Source organism: Plectropomus leopardus, chromosome 4 (genome assembly GCF_026936395.1).
Source record: "Plectropomus leopardus strain MGB_pleo_1.0 chromosome 4, ASM2693639v1, whole genome shotgun sequence".
NCBI lineage: Eukaryota > Metazoa > Chordata > Actinopteri > Perciformes > Serranidae > Plectropomus > Plectropomus leopardus.
In genome coordinates this window covers 22519872-22540757 of record NC_142179.1, presented here as the reverse complement: position 1 = coordinate 22540757, position 20886 = coordinate 22519872, and the positions used below count along the sequence as shown (strand labels likewise).

Sequence of the window (20886 nt, the reverse complement as noted above, 5' to 3'; positions counted from 1 at the left end):
TCACTGACACCCTCATCACCTCTGCATCTCTCAGCTGAGCAAGGGTCTCCATAGGCATCCTGTGCTTATCTTTGTACCCCCAGGCCGCCTCTATGCTTCCCCTATCTCTGGTTCTGGATGATTATCTTTGAAGTGAGGACATCAATCTGAACGACACATAGCAATGCACACAGTAATTAGCTACTTTCCTGTCTAGTGAGGAGGATCTTCAGCAGCTATGGCCACTTTACAGAACACGCTCCCACTTGTGTGATGTTTATGGAAAGTGTGCTATTTCCTCCCTTACTGTTACATTGGATTGTCATTTTCTTGCATTGTTGCAGGTATTTGTTTTCTTGCAGTGGACTCACACTGATTAAAAGATGGTGCCTTAAGAGTACTTCAGATTTATTACCAGAGCAGTCACCAAGCAGGGTGTAGCAACATGAGGCAGAGGAGAATACGTCATGAGAAAGTCACCACAGCCTCTGAAATTACCGACTCTCCCTAGATGACTGTATCTGTCATCAGCAACTCTTCCAAATATTTACACTGTCTTTGTGCCACATTTGTTGAGACAAAAATATGTGAGAAAGCAACTTGTCTTACCACAGGGCTGCCATCAGTCCAGCGGAAGTCACTGTCAAACATCTTATCATTCAGGCCAATCCACTGGTAGTCCTGTCCAAGACCTGCCATACAGGGTAGAGTGAAATACAGCATATTACATTTCTCTGTTGCCATATGTTCTTTTTTTGGACTGTACAGTTACATAAAGTTCAAGAGGAAGAGAGAGATAGCGATGACATTTTTGATGCCTGAATAATTGTCCTGCATTTACTGTACAACTATTTGTGTTTTTGATGTGGCTTTTATAAAGATCTTATACTGTTTCAGTCTTATCAACTGTGTTTCATAAAGTAGGATTTAACAACAACACTGATCTTTAACTTACGGTTGACAAACTTTTGCTCCTCGTGGGAGATGATGCTGGTAAGGTGAGCCCCGTGCATGCGACACTCTCTCTCTGCTGTGTCCCAGTTTCTTCTCTGGGGGAAGTACTTGTAGCAGTGGCCCTGAAACTTATGCCAGCCATATTCACATGTTTCTGTATCTGATGGGAGAGAAAATGAGAGGGAATGAGGAATACAGGAAAAAGATACATACAAAAAATTGACAGACATAAAAGAATCAACATTTTCAAAAGACAACATTTTACTTCCATCCATGCATATATTTACCTCACCACCTTAATATTCATGACATCATCTAGTCTACTGCATCTACAGTACTCTTAACACCTGAGTATACTGAGCCTCCCGGCCTGCTGTTATCTCTAACTACTGTCTCTAATCATGATGAAGGAGGAACCCTTGTGATGGATTAGTTCCTACAGCCTCTATTATCAGCACTATAAGGACGGGAGGCAAAACAAACAGAAATCCTATTAACAGCCAATTACTGCTAAGAGGTGTGATTATAATACTAAGGAAGGCTCTTCTCACAGTATGTCACAGGTATCAATACATGCAAAACTAAATCAGTAAATTAAGATTCCAAATTATAGTCAGGTGAATTAATGGAACATGAAAGTGGTCAATTTTATGTTGATCAGAGAAACTTGAGAGATGATGAGATTTAAAATGGGTATAATGAAGTTACAAAATGGGTGTAGGTTTTCTTATTATACCAAAGGTTGGAGATACTGTCTATCACATCCATCCTCATATTAACCCTACTTATGGTATGAGTCTCAACATAAACTCAGTTGACTGTCTGTTTATCACTCCTCTATCCAACTTCCAAACATTAACAGACAAAAAGGAGGCAGAATCATTCTCTGGGTTGTTCCTCTTTTAAGTTACATTTTCCTCCCTTCTCCTGCCAAAACTTTCTAAGACAGCAGCTGTGTCTGAGTTCAGTGAATGGGTGTGATTCACCGATGAGCGAGCCTGACAAAATTTAGGGTGTAGACTCTGGTCTAGAGAAATCAGCCAAGGCAGATGATTCCCTTGGGCACAACTGTGAAAATAAAGTAAAATTATGGGAATATAGGAACTTCAGAATAAATGTGTATATTTTCCATTAATTGTTTGTATAGAGAAGCTTGGGTATATGAAGAGCACCCAAGAACTTCAATGACTAGTCTAACTGTCTTGTCCTAGATGGAAATTAACAGGATGTCACTTGATGTCAAGCAGTGTACCTGCAGTGTAGTGTACACCACATCTGACTTGGCACTGAGAAATGAATGTCTGAAATAGGATTCACTGAAAATGAGTCAATAGTCTGTGTGTTTGAAACTTGAGGAAACTAAAGCTCAAGGGTGCTATCTGACATGAAAAACTTTGAGGCAATACTAAAAACAGACTGTTAAAAAGCAATTATGATGATGAGATAAATATGGTATCTATGACTCAGACAATGCCCTTCAGAAACCTATGACAATACTTTTTAATTGTATTTCTGCAGTGTGGCTGAATTTCAAATGACTCATAGTATTTTTTTCCCCTTTATTTCCCAGAGACTCAGGTGAGTGATTACGATGATTGTCCAAACACATTACCAAATGCAAGACTTGCCTATTAGATTGTTTATTCTATCATGTCATTTTAAAAATAGTTTAAGCTGAGTCTAGACATTTTTAGATGGATGGTTGGAACCATTTACAACACCAATGAAATGAAAAGCTTTTGTTAATCTGAAACAGAATACTTAGAAACAAGTTACGAAGGGAATCCATCAAATTAACCACAAACTTACCCTCCTCACAATACAGCCCAGAATAGCTTGGGAGGCACACACATGTGAAGGAAGCCAACCCATCAACACATGTACCTCCATTGCGGCATGGGTTTGACTGGCACTCATCAATATCTATGCAAGAAACAGACATAATGAATAATAAGAGACAACCGAAAAACCAATGCTGAGATTAATTGATGCTTCCTGGGTGAAAGTTAAAGGAATACTTCACCCCTACAATGACAATTTGTATATCAATCAGTCATCCCGTGTTATGTTGAATTCGTGAGGTTTTTTTTTTCCCCTCATGCCTTCGGTGAACAAAGAATGGAAAAACAGGGGAAATTCTTGATTAATTAATATCAAAGGGGTTCACATTTACCAACAGCAAAACTGTCAAAACATCTGTTTACAAACTCTCACACAACATGTGTGGTATGTTTAAAGTCTCATTTATCCAGTACTTCCCAAAGAGAACATCCTTTATAAGAGGAAATTAAACTAAAAGCGAAACTTATCAATGCTTTCAATGAAACACTGGATGAGTAATCGATGCACAAATAATGATTTGGGGGGTGAAGTATTCCTGTAAGGCTGTGAGATAATGTGTGGTGGAATTTTTGATAATATCCTACCTATTTCACAGCGATGACCACAGTAACCAGGAGCACAGGTACATGAGTAGATGCTGCCACTTTTGTAGCAAGATCCTCCATTCAGACAAATATTTTCCGTACACGTGTAAATTTCTGTTAAAATTTAAAGAGGCAAGATAAAAGTTGTATTAAAAGGAAATTAATCCCGATCTTACATATTTTGTCGTATTCCAATGAAAGCCTTTTTAAGAGAAACATACCTGGGATTTCAACAGTCTCGCCAATGACGGTGTGGCCCAAATCGAGTCCTGTGTCAGGTATCACAGTTGTTTCCTCCCCTCTTATTGGTGGTTCTCCTTCAACGAGTGGCATGTCAGTTTCTGGTTTGTCTTCCTCCGCAGAAAAAGATGACGGTGTGGTGACTACAGATGCAACCAAAACTGGCTGGCTCTGTGCTTGGGCTGGCGTCGTTGTGAACTCTGTATGAGTCCTTGTGGGTATATCAGTGTGAGGAGAGACATCTCCCTCAGTTCTGCCCAAAACTTCCTCTTTCCCAGAGGTGTCACCAACACTAGAGGACTCTATCCTTGAAGCTGTGGTAGGATCTACCTTAAATATAGTCTGGATTTCATCTGGGGAAAGAGACTGTCCCTCCATATTGTCCTTTGGTTTTTTTGTCATTGCCACCTCACCAGACACACCCTTAGAGCTGGCAGATAAACTCTCAGAACTGGCAGACAAACTTTCAGTCCCAGTGCTAAGGACGTAGGGTGACGTAGTTGTGGCAGATGTAAACTCAGAGGTGATTTTCTCAACCTCATCACCATGCTGCTTGACAGTGCCTTTTGTTGATATGCTTTCTTCTGAGCTGTTGATGCTTTCTGAACCACTCTCAGAACTAGAGGAGGATGTTGAACTAACTGGAGCTGAGGAAGAAGGAAAGACTGTGATAGCAGCTGCTGCTACAGTTGACTTGGTTGACTTTTCTTCTAAGCTATTTTCAGTTCTGCTCACTGATTCAGCAGGCTGACTCTCAGACACTGGAGAAACAGCAGGTGGTGCAGTACTGAACAATGCTGCTTCTTTTGACGTTTTAGTTCCATTGCCCAGTGGATCTGATTCAATCAGGCTGGGGTTGTGTGAGTCATAATCTGGGGTCGGATAATCCATATTATCATCATATATAGTATCTGAATAAATTATTTCTTTTGCATCTGTATCTGAAGATGGTTCAATCGTTTCTCCGCTTAAAACCAGATCAACTGCAGGTTCAACTGTCCCAACTTCTACTGATGCAGATACGGCTACAGCCACTGAAGAAGAGGAAGCAGTTGTTGCTTTTGTGATCTGGCTTGCTTCATGACTTGTTAAAATAGAGCGAGTTGTGGTCATTGATATATCCTGAGAAGAAAGATTGGTTTGAGGGCGGTGTGTTTGTGCGACCTCTGACCTGGCATGTTCAAAGGACTCCTGGGGAGTTGTCAGGTGTTGTACAGGGGAAACTGTTGTATAAAACTGAACCATAACATCAGGCTGTGATGGTGCTGATGATGACAGGACATTTGATATAGATTCAATGGAAATGTGTTCAGCGGACATTGTGGTGGCCACTACTTTAGTCTCTGAGCTCGCAGAGATTTCTGTTTCAGAAGGGGGAATGGCAGTCTTTTCACTCTCTCCTGTCACCATTTTGGGTGGCGTTGTTGATGACTCCTCAGACAGCACTTGATCAGTAACATCTGAAATGGAAGTCAATGGAGTCTCACTGCTGAAAAGTGAAGAGACAGTTGCCTCTGGTGTTTGTTCACTTGAACTCACTGCAGATGTTTTCACTGAGATCGAGTCTGCAGAAGATGCAGTTTCGACCACTGCAGTTTCTTCCTCAGGTTTTGCATATCTGTCGGTTGCAAGTTTTGGAGTTGTATATTCAACCCCAGCAGGTTCTGTCCCCTTGGAATCTATTTCATCTGTATGACTTGAAGTTATTGCAGCATCAGTAGATGTTTCCTTTATTTCGCCATCTTGTGTGCTACCTTCAGCATCAGTTGAAACTTCTTGGGTTATAGGTTCTTGGCTTGGTGCTTCAGCTGTCTTATTTTCCAGTGACATGGTCGTAACACCAGTCGGGGGAGTCACATCCTTAGGTTTCAAGTGCTGGCTTGACTCCTCACTGGGGAGCATTGGGCTGGTTGTGGCCAACACAGTTTCCTCAGAGGAGATATCAATGTGGGGATGATCAGTGAACGTGATCTCAGACCTGGCCTGTTGGAAGGACACCTCAGATGGTGTTGTATCTGGTTCTGGTACAAAAGTGGTGACAAAGTGAATCAATACATCAGGCTTTGAAGTGCTTTGTAAAGAAGACACTGCCGATGTAGAAATGTATTCTTTTGCAGATATAGAGGTCATGTGGTCCCTTGTGCTGTCTTCAGGTGCTAGGGTTGATGTTGCACCACCAGTAGGGGGTAAAACTGTTTCTGACAATGAGGCTTTCTCTACTTTTGTTGTAATCTCAGTTGTCCGAGTTTCATCATCAGGGGTCATTTGGGTGGGATTCTCTGTGCTGACCTGAGGGGATAGTGGAGTGGCTACAGTTTCTATACTCTCAGATGTCACTGTCTTGAATGATGCAGTTGAGGTATCTGAGGTCTCAGGTGCAGTAACTGAAAATGTTATCAATTCTGTCTTCACCGTTGAAGTTGTTGTTATATCAGAAGTTTGATCACTTGAAGCATCTGTATCAGTAATGTCTGTTGCTTCTGTGTCAGATGGTTTCACTGTGCTGTAGAGAGAGGAGGAGGCACTGGTTGGTGACTGTGCAAATTCTCCTGTGGCAATTCCAGCTGAGGTTGGTGAGATGTGCTCTGCCTTATCTGCTGTAATTATGGCCTCACTAAACATGGTTTGGTTCTGGTCACCTGAAATCCCTTTATCTGTATGCCCAGAATCAGGGGAAATGATAAGCCTCTCAGTGGTGATCAATGAAGAGGTCGTAGATGTCACTGTTTTTTCAGATGCTGTTCGTCCTTCGTCAGAGGACCCTGAAGCTGTTTCCTCTGAGGAACCCTCTTCTGAGTCATCATCACCTGAAGATTCATCATCAGATACTTTACTGGTTGATTTCACTGTGCCAGGTTCAGAGGACACTGGTGTGACAGCTAATGAGGGCACGGTGGTGGAAATGGTCAGACTTGACTCATCCATTGTGACATGACTTGTGGCGGTAATGGCTGTGGGTAAGGAGACCGTAGATTTTTCTTTTTCAACTGCACTGACCATATACTCTTCACTAGACACTGGAGTGACTGAGCCTGTGTCTGCTGTTTCAGTTAAAGTTTGAGAAGGTAAAGTTGAGGAAGCATCCATCTCAGTGATAGATTCAGTAACATTATAAGGAGTGACTTTGCCTAGTAAATCATCCTCCACCAGCTCTGTAACTGGTTTGGTAGAAGTCTCAACAGGGAAAACTGTGTGTGGTGTCAATAAATCATATGTTTCTTCAGAGCCTGACAGCGTAGTAGCTGGGGTGGCCTGTGGTGCAGATGTGACCTCCTCTTCACTGGATGTCTCCATACTAGATATACCTTTAACAGTTGTTAGTTTTGAAATGTATTGTGAATATTCAGAAGATGTTGAGGCTAATGGTGAATCAGTGGAGGCTGCATGGAAAGTTACCGGTGTAGGAGTAAAGGTGGCACTATCATTTCCTGAACCCTCTGATTCTTCTGTTACCTCCAACATTTGGGTTATCGTAACTGGTGTGACACCTCCAGCTTCCTCTGTCTGGATAGTTGGGTAAAATGAAGAAGAGGGAACTATGGAGATAGTATCTGCATCAATTATGTTATCATCTTTGGTGACAAGCTGGGAAGTGGGGCTGCCTTCTGTAATACTGTCTGTAGATTGAGAGAACAGCTTATCTTCATCTGTTGCATCCTCTGTGAATATGATAGTTGTGCTGGTTGATGGTTCAGACACATGAAGGACCATCGTAGGTGTTTGTTCAGTTAGGTCAGTATTGGCTTGGCTGCTACTGGGAGTAATGATCACAACCTGTTGGTCTGTAATGCCATGATATATAATGGAAGGAATAGGGGTGGACAATGATTCAAATCCATCTTGCTTACGTTCACTGCTAGAGCTCTCTGTGGTGAAATCAATTGTAGAGTGATCACTAACTGAAGCTCCAACTGTATGGAGAGACAAAGTTGTGTAGGAGGATTGGGTTATGTGGTCAGATACAGTAGCTTCATCTTTCCCTTGGCTCAAAACAGGAAGGTTTGTTGCTTCAGGAGTGATGAGGCTTTCTGTATCTGGAATAATTTCACCTTCCTGGAACGAAACCTGCTCGTCAGAGGTTGGTGTGACTGAAACCAAGGTTTCTGTTTCACCTGTTGCCTCTCCAAATGTGAGACTATCCATAACTGATGGCTTTGAGGTGTACATCCTAGTGGTTTGGTCAGCAGAACTCTCTCCCTCTGTCAAATTAAAGGCCAAACTTGGCGTTACTTTATCAGCTGCAGATACAGACATGCTGACAACTGACTGGTCAGATGTGACCGTTGTTGTTATGTGTGGCTTTTCAGTGCTGTAGAGACCAAAAGCTGCAGTAACAGCAGATTTCAGGACATCAGGTGATCCACTTTCATGCGATACTGTTGTTGTAGCTTTCTCTGTGCTAAACAGGGAAGAGGCTGTACTTTCCTTATCTTCAGTATCCAATAAAGCTGAGGATGTAACCAAAGTCACAGCAGGAGACTTTGTGTTATAAAAAGCTGAAGGTGACAAAGAGGATGTCTGAGAAACCATATAATCTGGGCTTTCCTGAACTGTTGAACTGTGCATTTCAGGAGACATTGCTGTTGGCTTCACAATGCTGTGAAGTGAAGAAGCTGCAGTGCTAGTGGGTTTGTTTGTAAATTCCTTTTTACTTGAGCTCTCCTCTGTGAAAACAACTGCACTAGATAACAAAGTGATTCCTTTTGTAGCTGCTGCAGAAGTGGGTATCACAGGAGAACTTCGAGTTGATTGGTCAAAAAGGTCATCACCTGAACTCTCATCCTCTACTGTGGAGTCATCTGTGAAGACACCACTGCCCTGCTCAGTAATGTAAACCTCAGTGCTTGTCATTTGTGGTGATTGGGATGATGAGATAAATTCCTCGGTAACCTGTGTACTGGAGTCAGTCAAGGATGCAGCACTTAATGTGTCAGATGTGCTCACTGTGTCATCTATTTCAGTCTCATCTGTGGCCACAGTAAATTCATCCTGCGGTTTTGTGGTAGTCTCAATGGGAACCTCTGCACCAGATCCATCTTGACCTGATTCTGAATCATCTTCATCGGGTGAGCCACCAGAGCTCTCTATGTCAATGTAAGTAGAGGTTTCCTTTGTAACATACATAGTGAGACTGGGGATTGCCATGGGTTGAGAAGTTGCAAGTATATAGGGACTTGTTGTGAGTGCTGTAAATTCTTTATCACTTGAGCTGTCTTCCTCCAAAAATGTGGAAACGATTGATGTATTAAATGCCATTGATGCTGTTTCAGGGCTCATAGTTGATCCACTGACAGGAGAAGTGAACTCCACCATTGTTGGCTGACTGCTGATAACATAGTCCATTGTTAGTGATGCTCCCTCAGTCTGACTCGTGGTCACAGTCCCTCCTGTTTCAGGTGACAGTGAGGTTGGTTTCTCAGTACTGTACAATGATGATGCCGGGGTAATAGCGGTTTTTGAAGTATCACTTGTTTCAGTTTCATGTGATGCTGTGACCGATGGTGACTCTGTACTAAACTCTGAGGACACTGTAGCTGCTGGGATGATTGATTCTTCAGCAAAATCATCAGTGCTGTCTACAGAACTCTCGCCTTCAGTGGTATTGATGAATGATCCCGTGTCAGGGCGTATGGTTGATCCACTGATGGAGGGAATGGACTCCACCATTGTGGGCTCACTGCTGATCATATCATCCTCACTGTCTGCATCAACAGATGATGAAACCGAAGCCAAACTTGGAGACACTGTCATGGGGCTTGTGAAGGCCTCATCAAAGACTGGAGAACCTGTTGGTTCATCTGAAGGTGTTGGCCATTTTGTCTTATCTGATTCAGGGCTCTCTGATGTTCCAGGTGACATTGCTGTTGGTGCATCTGTACTGTACAGGGGTGTACCTGTGACAGAAGAGGTAGGGATGAACATGTCGGGGGTTTCGTCACCAGAACCACCTTCATCCACCGGAATGAGAACTGAACTTTGCTCTGTCTTATCAGTTATGGGAGACACAGAGGACCTCTCTGTCTGAGCTGTGACAGCACTGTCTTGTTCCCCAACAGGCAGTTTTGTTGGCTTTTCAGTGCTAAACAGTGAAGAAGCTGTAGGTGCTGAAGAATCTTTGCTGGACATGTCAGTAGTCTGCTCACCTGAGCCCTCTTCATCTGCTGTTAGCCTAGCAGAACTTGCCTCTGGTGTTACTGATGCTTTCTCAGTCTCACTCGTGGTCACAGTCCCTCCTGTTTCAGGTGACAGTGAGGTTGGTTTCTCAGTACTGTACAATGATGATGCCGGGGTAATAGCGGTTTTGAAGTATCACTTGTTTCAGTTTCATGTGATGCTGTGACCGATGGTGACTCTGTACTAAACTCTGAGGACACTGTAGCTGCTGGGATGATTGATTCTTCAGCAAAATCATCAGTGCTGTCTACAGAACTCTCGCCTTCAGTGGTATTGATGAATGATCCCGTGTCAGGGCGTATGGTTGATCCACTGCTGGAGGGAATGGACTCCACCATTGTGGGCTCACTGCTGATCATATCATCCTCACTGTCTGCATCAACAGATGATGAAACCGAAGCCAAACTTGGAGACACTGTCATGGGACTTGTGAAGGCCTCATCAAAGACTGGAGAACCTGTTGGTTCATCTGAAGGTGTTGGCCATTTTGTCTTATCTGATTCAGGGCTCTCTGATGTTCCAGGTGACATTGCTGTTGGTGCATCTGTGCTGTACCGGGGTGTACCTGTGACAGAAGAGGTAGGGATGAACATGTCGGGGGTTTCGTCACCAGAACCACCTTCATCCACTGGAATGAGAACTGAACTTTGCTCTGTCTTATCAGTTATGGGAGACACAGAGGACCTCTCTGTCTGAGCTGTGACAGCACTGTCTTGTTCCCCAACAGGCAGTTTTGTTGGCTTTTCAGTGCTAAACAGTGAAGAAGCTGTAGGTGCTGAAGAATCTTTGCTGGACATGTCAGTAGTCTGCTCACCTGAGCCCTCTTCATCTGCTGTTAGCCTAGCAGAACTTGCCTCTGGTGTTACTGATGCTTTCTCAGTCTCACTCGTGGTCACAGTACCTCCTGTTTCAGGTGACAGTGAGGTGGGTTTCTCAGTACTGTACAATGATGATGCCGGGTAATAGCGGTTTTGAAGTATCACTTGTTTCAGTTTCATGTGATGCTGTGACCGATGGTGACTCTGTACTAAACTCTGAGGACACTGTAGCTGCTGGGATGATTGATTCTTCAACAAAATCATCAGTGCTGTCTACAGAACTCTCGCCTTCAGTGGTATTGATGAATGATCCCGTGTAAGGGCGTATGGTTGATCCACTGATGGAGGGAATGGACTCCACCATTGTGGGCTCACTGCTGGTCATATCATCCTCACTGTCTGCATCAACAGATGATGAAACCGAAGCCAAACTTGGAGACACTGTCATGGAGCTTGTGAAGGCCTCATCAAAGACTGGAGAACCTGTTGGTTCATCTGAAGGTGTTGGCCATTTTGTCTTATCTGATTCAGGGCTCTCTGATGTTCCAGGTGACATTGCTGTTGGTGCATCTGTGCTGTACCGGGGTGTACCTGTGACAGAAGAGGTAGGGATGAACATGTCGGGGGTTTCGTCACCAGAACCACCTTCATCCACTGGAATGAGAACTGAACTTTGCTCTGTCTTATCAGTTATGGGAGACACAGAGGACCTCTCTGTCTGAGCTGTGACAGCACTGTCTTGTTCCCCAACAGGCAGTTTTGTTGGCTTTTCAGTGCTAAACAGTGAAGAAGCTGTAGGTGCTGAAGAATCTTTGCTGGACATGTCAGTAGTCTGCTCACCTGAGCCCTCTTCATCTGCTGTTAGCCTAGCAGAACTTGCCTCTGGTGTTACTGATGCTTTCTCAGTCTCACTCGTGGTCACAGTCCCTCCTGTTTCAGGTGACAGTGAGGTTGGTTTCTCAGTACTGTACAATGATGATGCCGGGGTAATCGCGGTTTTTGAAGTATGACTTGTTTCAGTTTCATGTGATGCTGTGACCGATGGTGACTCTGTACTAAACTCTGAGGACACTGTAGCTGCTGGGATGATTGATTCTTCAGCAAAATCATCAGTGCTGTCTACAGAACTCTCGCCTTCAGTGGTATTGATGAATGATCCCGTGTCAGGGCGTATGGTTGATCCACTGATGGAGGGAATGGACTCCACCATTGTGGGCTCACTGCTGATCATATCATCCTCACTGTCTGCATCAACAGATGATGAAACCGAAGCCAAACTTGGAGACACTGTCATGGGACTTGTGAAGGCCTCATCAAAGACTGGAGAACCTGTTGGTTCATCTGAAGGTGTTGGCCATTTTGTCTTATCTGATTCAGGGCTCTCTGATATTCCAGGTGACATTGCTGTTGGTGCATCTGTACTGTACAGGGGTGTACCTGTGACAGAAGAGGTAGGGATGAACATGTCGGGGGTTTCGTCACCAGAACCACCTTCATCCAATGGAATGAGAACTGAACTTTGCTCTGTCTTATCAGTTATGGGAGACACAGAGGACCTCTCTGTCTGAGCTGTGACAGCACTGTCTTGTTCCCCAACAGGCAGTTTTGTTGGCTTTTCAGTGCTAAACAGTGAAGAAGCTGTAGGTGCTGAAGAATCTTTGCTGGACATGTCAGTAGTCTGCTCACCTGAGCCCTCTTCATCTGCTGTTAGCCAAGCAGAACTTGCCTCTGGTGTTACTGATGCTTTCTCAGTCTCACTCGTGGTCACAGTACCTCCTGTTTCAGGTGACAGTGAGGTGGGTTTCTCAGTACTGTACAATGATGATGCCAGGGTAATCGCGGTTTTTGAAGTATCACTTGTTTCAGTTTCATGTGATGCTGTGACCGATGGTGACTCTGTACTAAACTCTGAGGACACTGTAGCTGCTGGGATGATTGATTCTTCAGCAAAATCATCAGTGCTGTCTACAGAACTCTCGCCTTCAGTGGTATTGATGAATGATCCCGTGTCAGGGCGTATGGTTGATCCATTGATGGAGGGAATGGACTCCACCATTGTGGGCTCACTGCTGGTCATATCATCCTCACTGTCTGCATCAACAGATGATGAAACCGAAGCCAAACTTGGAGACACTGTCATGGAGCTTGTGAAGGCCTCATCAAAGACTGGAGAACCTGTTGGTTCATCTGAAGGTGTTGGCCATTTTGTCTTATCTGATTCAGGGCTCTCTGATGTTCCAGGTGACATTGCTGTTGGTGCATCTGTGCTGTACCGGGGTGTACCTGTGACAGAAGAGGTAGGGATGAACATGTCGGGGGTTTCGTCACCAGAACCACCTTCATCCACTGGAATGAGAACTGAACTTTGCTCTGTCTTATCAGTTATGGGAGACACAGAGGACCTCTCTGTCTGAGCTGTGACAGCACTGTCTTGTTCCCCAACAGGCAGTTTTGTTGGCTTTTCAGTGCTAAACAGTGAAGAAGCTGTAGGTGCTGAAGAATCTTTGCTGGACATGTCAGTAGTCTGCTCACCTGAGCCCTCTTCATCTGCTGTTAGCCTAGCAGAACTTGCCTCTGGTGTTACTGATGCTTTCTCAGTCTCACTCGTGGTCACAGTCCCTCCTGTTTCAGGTGACAGTGAGGTTGGTTTCTCAGTACTGTACAATGATGATGCCGGGGTAATAGCGGTTTTTGAAGTATCACTTGTTTCAGTTTCATGTGATGCTGTGACCGATGGTGACTCTGTACTAAACTCTGAGGACACTGTAGCTGCTGGGATGATTGATTCTTCAGCAAAATCATCAGTGCTGTCTACAGAACTCTCGCCTTCAGTGGTATTGATGAATGATCCCGTGTCAGGGCGTATGGTTGATCCATTGATGGAGGGAATGGACTCCACCATTGTGGGCTCACTGCTGGTCATATCATCCTCACTGTCTGCATCAACAGATGATGAAACCGAAGCCAAACTTGGAGACACTGTCATGGGACTTGTGAAGGCCTCATCAAAGACTGGAGAACCTGTTGGTTCATCTGAAGGTGTTGGCCATTTTGTCTTATCTGATTCAGGGCTCTCTGATGTTCCAGGTGACATTGCTGTTGGTGCATCTGTACTGTACAGGGGTGTACCTGTGACAGAAGAGGTAGGGATGAACATGTCGGGGTTTTGTCACCAGAACCAACTTCATCCACCGGAATGAGAACTGAACTTTGCTCTGTCTTATCAGTTATGGGAGACACAGAGGACCTCTCTGTCTGAGCTGTGACAGCACTGTCTTGTTCCCCAACAGGCAGTTTTGTTGGCTTTTCAGTGCTAAACAGTGAAGAAGCTGTAGGTGCTGAAGAATCTTTGCTGGACATGTCAGTAGTCTGCTCACCTGAGCCCTCTTCATCTGCTGTTAGCCTAGCAGAACTTGCCTCTGGTGTTACTGATGCTTTCTCAGTCTCACTCGTGGTCACAGTCCCTCCTGTTTCAGGTGACAGTGAGGTTGGTTTCTCAGTACTGTACAATGATGATGCCGGGGTAATAGCGGTTTTGAAGTATCACTTGTTTCAGTTTCATGTGATGCTGTGACCGATGGTGACTCTGTACTAAACTCTGAGGACACTGTAGCTGCTGGGATGATTGATTCTTCAGCAAAATCATCAGTGCTGTCTACAGAACTCTTGCCTTCAGTGGTATTGATGAATGATCCCGTGTCAGGGCGTATGGTTGATCCACTGATGGAGGGAATGGACTCCACCATTGTGGGCTCACTGCTGATCATATCATCCTCACTGTCTGCATCAACAGATGATGAAACCGAAGCCAAACTTGGAGACACTGTCATGGAGCTTGTGAAGGCCTCATCAAAGACTGGAGAACCTGTTGGTTCATCTGAAGGTGTTGGCCATTTTGTCTTATCTGATTCAGGGCTCTCTGATGTTCCAGGTGACATTGCTGTTGGTGCATCTGTACTGTACAGGGGTGTACCTGTGACAGAAGAGGTAGGGATGAACATGTCGGGGGTTTCGTCACCAGAACCACCTTCATCCACTGGAATGAGAACTGAACTTTGCTCTGTCTTATCAGTTATGGGAGACACAGAGGACCTCTCTGTCTGAGCTGTGACAGCACTGTCTTGTTCCCCAACAGGCAGTTTTGTTGGCTTTTCAGTGCTAAACAGTGAAGAAGCTGTAGGTGCTGAAGAATCTTTGCTGGACATGTCAGTAGTCTGCTCACCTGAGCCCTCTTCATCTGCTGTTAGCCTAGCAGAACTTGCCTCTGGTGTTACTGATGCTTTCTCAGTCTCACTCGTGGTCACAGTCCCTCCTGTTTCAGGTGACAGTGAGGTTGGTTTCTCAGTACTGTACAATGATGATGCCGGGGTAATAGCGGTTTTTGAAGTATCACTTGTTTCAGTTTCATGTGATGCTGTGACCGATGGTGACTCTGTACTAAACTCTGAGGACACTGTAGCTGCTGGGATGATTGATTCTTCAGCAAAATCATCAGTGCTGTCTACAGAACTCTCGCCTTCAGTGGTATTGATGAATGATCCCGTGTCAGGGCGTATGGTTGATCCACTGATGGAGGGAATGGACTCCACCATTGTGGGCTCACTGCTGATCATATCATCCTCACTGTCTGCATCAACAGATGATGAAACCGAAGCCAAACTTGGAGACACTGTCATGGAGCTTGTGAAGGCCTCATCAAAGACTGGAGAACCTGTTGGTTCATCTGAAGGTGTTGGCCATTTTGTCTTATCTGATTCAGGGCTCTCTGATGTTCCAGGTGACATTGCTGTTGGTGCATCTGTGCTGTACCGGGGTGTACCTGTGACAGAAGAGGTAGGGATGAACATGTCGGGGGTTTCGTCACCAGAACCACCTTCATCCACTGGAATGAGAACTGAACTTTGCTCTGTCTTATCAGTTATGGGAGACACAGAGGACCTCTCTGTCTGAGCTGTGACAGCACTGTCTTGTTCCCCAACAGGCAGTTTTGTTGGCTTTTCAGTGCTAAACAGTGAAGAAGCTGTAGGTGCTGAAGAATCTTTGCTGGACATGTCAGTAGTCTGCTCACCTGAGCCCTCTTCATCTGCTGTTAGCCTAGCAGAACTTGCCTCTGGTGTTACTGATGCTTTCTCAGTCTCACTCGTGGTCACAGTCCCTCCTGTTTCAGGTGACAGTGAGGTTGGTTTCTCAGTACTGTACAATGATGATGCCGGGTAATAGCGGTTTTGAAGTATCACTTGTTTCAGTTTCATGTGATGCTGTGACCGATGGTGACTCTGTACTAAACTCTGAGGACACTGTAGCTGCTGGGATGATTGATTCTTCAGCAAAATCATCAGTGCTGTCTACAGAACTCTCGCCTTCAGTGGTATTGATGAATGATCCCGTGTCAGGGCGTATGGTTGATCCACTGATGGAGGGAATGGACTCCACCATTGTGGGCTCACTGCTGATCATATCATCCTCACTGTCTGCATCAACAGATGATGAAACCGAAGCCAAACTTGGAGACACTGTCATGGAGCTTGTGAAGGCCTCATCAAAGACTGGAGAACCTGTTGGTTCATCTGAAGGTGTTGGCCATTTTGTCTTATCTGATTCAGGGCTCTCTGATGTTCCAGGTGACATTGCTGTTGGTGCATCTGTACTGTACAGGGGTGTACCTGTGACAGAAGAGGTAGGGATGAACATGTCGGGGGTTTCGTCACCAGAACCACCTTCATCCACTGGAATGAGAACTGAACTTTGCTCTGTCTTATCAGTTATGGGAGACACAGAGGACCTCTCTGTCTGAGCTGTGACAGCACTGTCTTGTTCCCCAACAGGCAGTTTTGTTGGCTTTTCAGTGCTAAACAGTGAAGAAGCTGTAGGTGCTGAAGAATCTTTGCTGGACATGTCAGTAGTCTGCTCACCTGAGCCCTCTTCATCTGCTGTTAGCCAAGCAGAACTTGCCTCTGGTGTTACTGATGCTTTCTCAGTCTCACTCGTGGTCACAGTCCCTCCTGTTTCAGGTGACAGTGAGGTTGGTTTCTCAGTACTGTACAATGATGATGCGGGGTAATAGCGGTTTTGAAGTATCACTTGTTTCAGTTTCATGTGATGCTGTGACCGATGGTGACTCTGTACTAAACTCTGAGGACACTGTAGCTGCTGGGATGATTGATTCTTCAGCAAAATCATCAGTGCTGTCTACAGAACTCTCGCCTTCAGTGGTATTGATGAATGATCCCGTGTCAGGGCGTATGGTTGATCCACTGATGGAGGGAATGGACTCCACCATTGTGGGCTCACTGCTGATCATATCATCCTCACTGTCTGCATCAACAGATGATGAAACCGAAGCCAAACTTGGAGACACTGTCATGGAGCTTGTGAAGGCCTCATCAAAGACTGGAGAACCTGTTGGTTCATCTGAAGGTGTTGGCCATTTTGTCTTATCTGATTCAGGGCTCTCTGATGTTCCAGGTGACATTGCTGTTGGTGCATCTGTACTGTACAGGGGTGTACCTGTGACAGAAGAGGTAGGGATGAACATGTCGGGGGTTTCGTCACCAGAACCACCTTCATCCACTGGAATGAGAACTGAACTTTGCTCTGTCTTATCAGTTATGGGAGACACAGAGGACCTCTCTGTCTGAGCTGTGACAGCACTGTCTTGTTCCCCAACAGGCAGTTTTGTTGGCTTTTCAGTGCTAAACAGTGAAGAAGCTGTAGGTGCTGAAGAATCTTTGCTGGACATGTCAGTAGTCTGCTCACCTGAGCCCTCTTCATCTGCTGTTAGCCTAGCAGAACTTGCCTCTGGTGTTACTGATGCTTTCTCAGTCTCACTCGTGGTCACAGTCCCTCCTGTTTCAGGTGACAGTGAGGTTGGTTTCTCAGTACTGTACAATGATGATGCCGGGGTAATAGCGGTTTTTGAAGTATCACTTGTTTCAGTTTCATGTGATGCTGTGACCGATGGTGACTCTGTACTAAACTCTGAGGACACTGTAGCTGCTGGGATGATTGATTCTTCAGCAAAATCATCAGTGCTGTCTACAGAACTCTCGCCTTCAGTGGTATTGATGAATGATCCCGTGTCAGGGCGTATGGTTGATCCACTGATGGAGGGAATGGACTCCACCATTGTGGGCTCACTGCTGATCATATCATCCTCACTGTCTGCATCAACAGATGATGAAACCGAAGCCAAACTTGGAGACACTGTCATGGGGCTTGTGAAGGCCTCATCAAAGACTGGAGAACCTGTTGGTTCATCTGAAGGTGTTGGCCATTTTGTCTTATCTGATTCAGGGCTCTCTGATGTTCCAGGTGACATTGCTGTTGGTGCATCTGTACTGTACAGGGGTGTACCTGTGACAGAAGAGGTAGGGATGAACATGTCGGGGGTTTCGTCACCAGAACCACCTTCATCCACTGGAATGAGAACTGAACTTTGCTCTGTCTTATCAGTTATGGGAGACACAGAGGACCTCTCTGTCTGAGCTGTGACAGCACTGTCTTGTTCCCCAACAGGCAGTTTTGTTGGCTTTTCAGTGCTAAACAGTGAAGAAGCTGTAGGTGCTGAAGAATCTTTGCTGGACATGTCAGTAGTCTGCTCACCTGAGCCCTCTTCATCTGCTGTTAGCCTAGCAGAACTTGCCTCTGGTGTTACTGATGCTTTCTCAGTCTCACTCGTGGTCACAGTCCCTCCTGTTTCAGGTGACAGTGAGGTTGGTTTCTCAGTACTGTACAATGATGATGCCGGGTAATAGCGGTTTTGAAGTATCACTTGTTTCAGTTTCATGTGATGCTGTGACCGATGGTGACTCTGTACTAAACTCTGAGGACACTGTAGCTGCTGGGATGATTGATTCTTCAGCAAAATCATCAGTGCTGTCTACAGAACTCTCGCCTTCAGTGGTATTGATGAATGATCCCGTGTCAGGGCGTATGGTTGATCCACTGATGGAGGGAATGGACTCCACCATTGTGGGCTCACTGCTGATCATATCATCCTCACTGTCTGCATCAACAGATGATGAAACCGAAGCCAAACTTGGAGACACTGTCATGGAGCTTGTGAAGGCCTCATCAAAGACTGGAGAACCTGTTGGTTCATCTGAAGGTGTTGGCCATTTTGTCTTATCTGATTCAGGGCTCTCTGATGTTCCAGGTGACATTGCTGTTGGTGCATCTGTACTGTACAGGGGTGTACCTGTGACAGAAGAGGTAGGGATGAACATGTCGGGGGTTTCGTCACCAGAACCACCTTCATCCACTGGAATGAGAACTGAACTTTGCTCTGTCTTATCAGTTATGGGAGACACAGAGGACCTCTCTGTCTGAGCTGTGACAGCACTGTCTTGTTCCCCAACAGGCAGTTTTGTTGGCTTTTCAGTGCTAAACAGTGAAGAAGCTGTAGGTGCTGAAGAATCTTTGCTGGACATGTCAGTAGTCTGCTCACCTGAGCCCTCTTCATCTGCTGTTAGCCTAGCAGAACTTGCCTCTGGTGTTACTGATGCTTTCTCAGTCTCACTCGTGGTCACAGTCCCTCCTGTTTCAGGTGACAGTGAGGTTGGTTTCTCAGTACTGTACAATGATGATGCCGGGTAATAGCGGTTTTTGAAGTATCACTTGTTTCAGTTTCATGTGATGCTGTGACCGATGGTGACTCTGTACTAAACTCTGAGGACACTGTAGCTGCTGGGATGATTGATTCTTCAGCAAAATCATCAGTGCTGTCTACAGAACTCTCGCCTTCAGTGGTATTGATGAATGATCCCGTGTCAGGGCGTATGGTTGATCCACTGATGGAGGGAATGGACTCCACCATTGTGGGCTCACTGCTGATCATATCATCCTCACTGTCTGCATCAACAGATGATGAAACCGAAGCCAAACTTGGAGACACTGTCATGGGGCTTGTGAAGGCCTCATCAAAGACTGGAGAACCTGTTGGTTCATCTGAAGGTGTTGGCCATTTTGTCTTATCTGATTCAGGGCTCTCTGATGTTCCAGGTGACATTGCTGTTGGTGCATCTGTACTGTACAGGGGTGTACCTGTGACAGAAGAGGTAGGGATGAACATGTCGGGGGTTTCGTCACCAGAACCACCTTCATCCACTGGAATGAGAACTGAACTTTGCTCTGTCTTATCAGTTATGGGAGACACAGAGGACCTCTCTGTCTGAGCTGTGACAGCACTGTCTTGTTCCCCAACAGGCAGTTTTGTTGGCTTTTCAGTGCTAAACAGTGAAGAAGCTGTAGGTGCTGAAGAATCTTTGCTGGACATGTCAGTAGTCTGCTCACCTGAGCCCTCTTCATCTGCTGTTAGCCTAGCAGAACTTGCCTCTGGTGTTACTGATGCTTTCTCAGTCTCACTCGTGGTCACAGTCCCTCCTGTTTCAGGTGACAGTGAGGTTGGTTTCTCAGTACTGTACAATGATGATGCCGGGTAATAGCGGTTTTTGAAGTATCACTTGTTTCAGTTTCATGTGATGCTGTGACCGATGGTGACTCTGTACTAAACTCTGAGGACACTGTAGCTGCTGGGATGATTGATTCTTCAGCAAAATCATCAGTGCTGTCTACAGAACTCTCGCCTTCAGTGGTATTGATGAATGATCCCGTGTCAGGGCGTATGGTTGATCCACTGATGGAGGAATGGACTCCACCATTGTGGGCTCACTGCTGATCATATCATCCTCACTGTCTGCATCAACAGATGATGAAACCGAAGCCAAACTTGGAGACACTGTCATGGGGCTTGTGAAGGCCTCATCAAAGACTGGAGAACCTGTTGGTTCATCTGAAGGTGTTGGCCATATTGTCTTATCTGATTCAGGGCTCTCTGATGTTCCAGGTGACATTGCTGTTGGTGCATCTGTACTGTACAGGGGTGTACCTGTGACAGAAGAGGTAGGGATGAACATGTCGGGGGTTTCGTCACCAGAACCACCTTCATCCACTGGAATGAGAACTGAACTTTGCTCTGTCTTATCAGTTATGGGAGACACAGAGGACCTCTCTGTCTGAGCTGTGACAGCACTGTCTTGTTCCCCAACAGGCAGTTTTGTTGGCTTTTCAGTGCTAAACAGTGAAGAAGCTGTAGGTGCTGAAGAATCTTTGCTGGACATGTCAGTAGTCTGCTCACCTGAGCCCTCTTCATCTGCTGTTAGCCTAGCAGAACTTGCCTCTGGTGTTACTGATGCTTTCTCAGTCTCACTCGTGGTCACAGTCCCTCCTGTTTCAGGTGACAGTGAGGTTGGTTTCTCAGTACTGTACAATGATGATGCCGGGGTAATCGCGGTTTT

The 20886-nt window shown here is 45.4% G+C and overlaps 1 protein-coding gene across 1 annotated transcript in view; it reads right to left on the bottom strand.

Annotated features, from left to right (window-relative positions):
• LOC121944124 (uncharacterized) overlaps positions 1–20886 on the bottom strand; it is a 57199-nt gene that overhangs the window by 4086 nt on the left and 32227 nt on the right. Inside the window, 15 exon segments of the mRNA XM_088076020.1 lie at positions 589–671; positions 935–1093; positions 2743–2856; positions 3360–3473; positions 3581–9901; positions 9904–10730; positions 10732–13745; positions 13748–14127; positions 14130–15802; positions 15804–16646; positions 16648–18336; positions 18338–19181; positions 19184–20026; positions 20029–20225; positions 20327–20885. Coding sequence (XP_087932146.1) covers positions 589–671; positions 935–1093; positions 2743–2856; positions 3360–3473; positions 3581–9901; positions 9904–10730; positions 10732–13745; positions 13748–14127; positions 14130–15802; positions 15804–16646; positions 16648–18336; positions 18338–19181; positions 19184–20026; positions 20029–20225; positions 20327–20885 — 17660 coding nt within the window.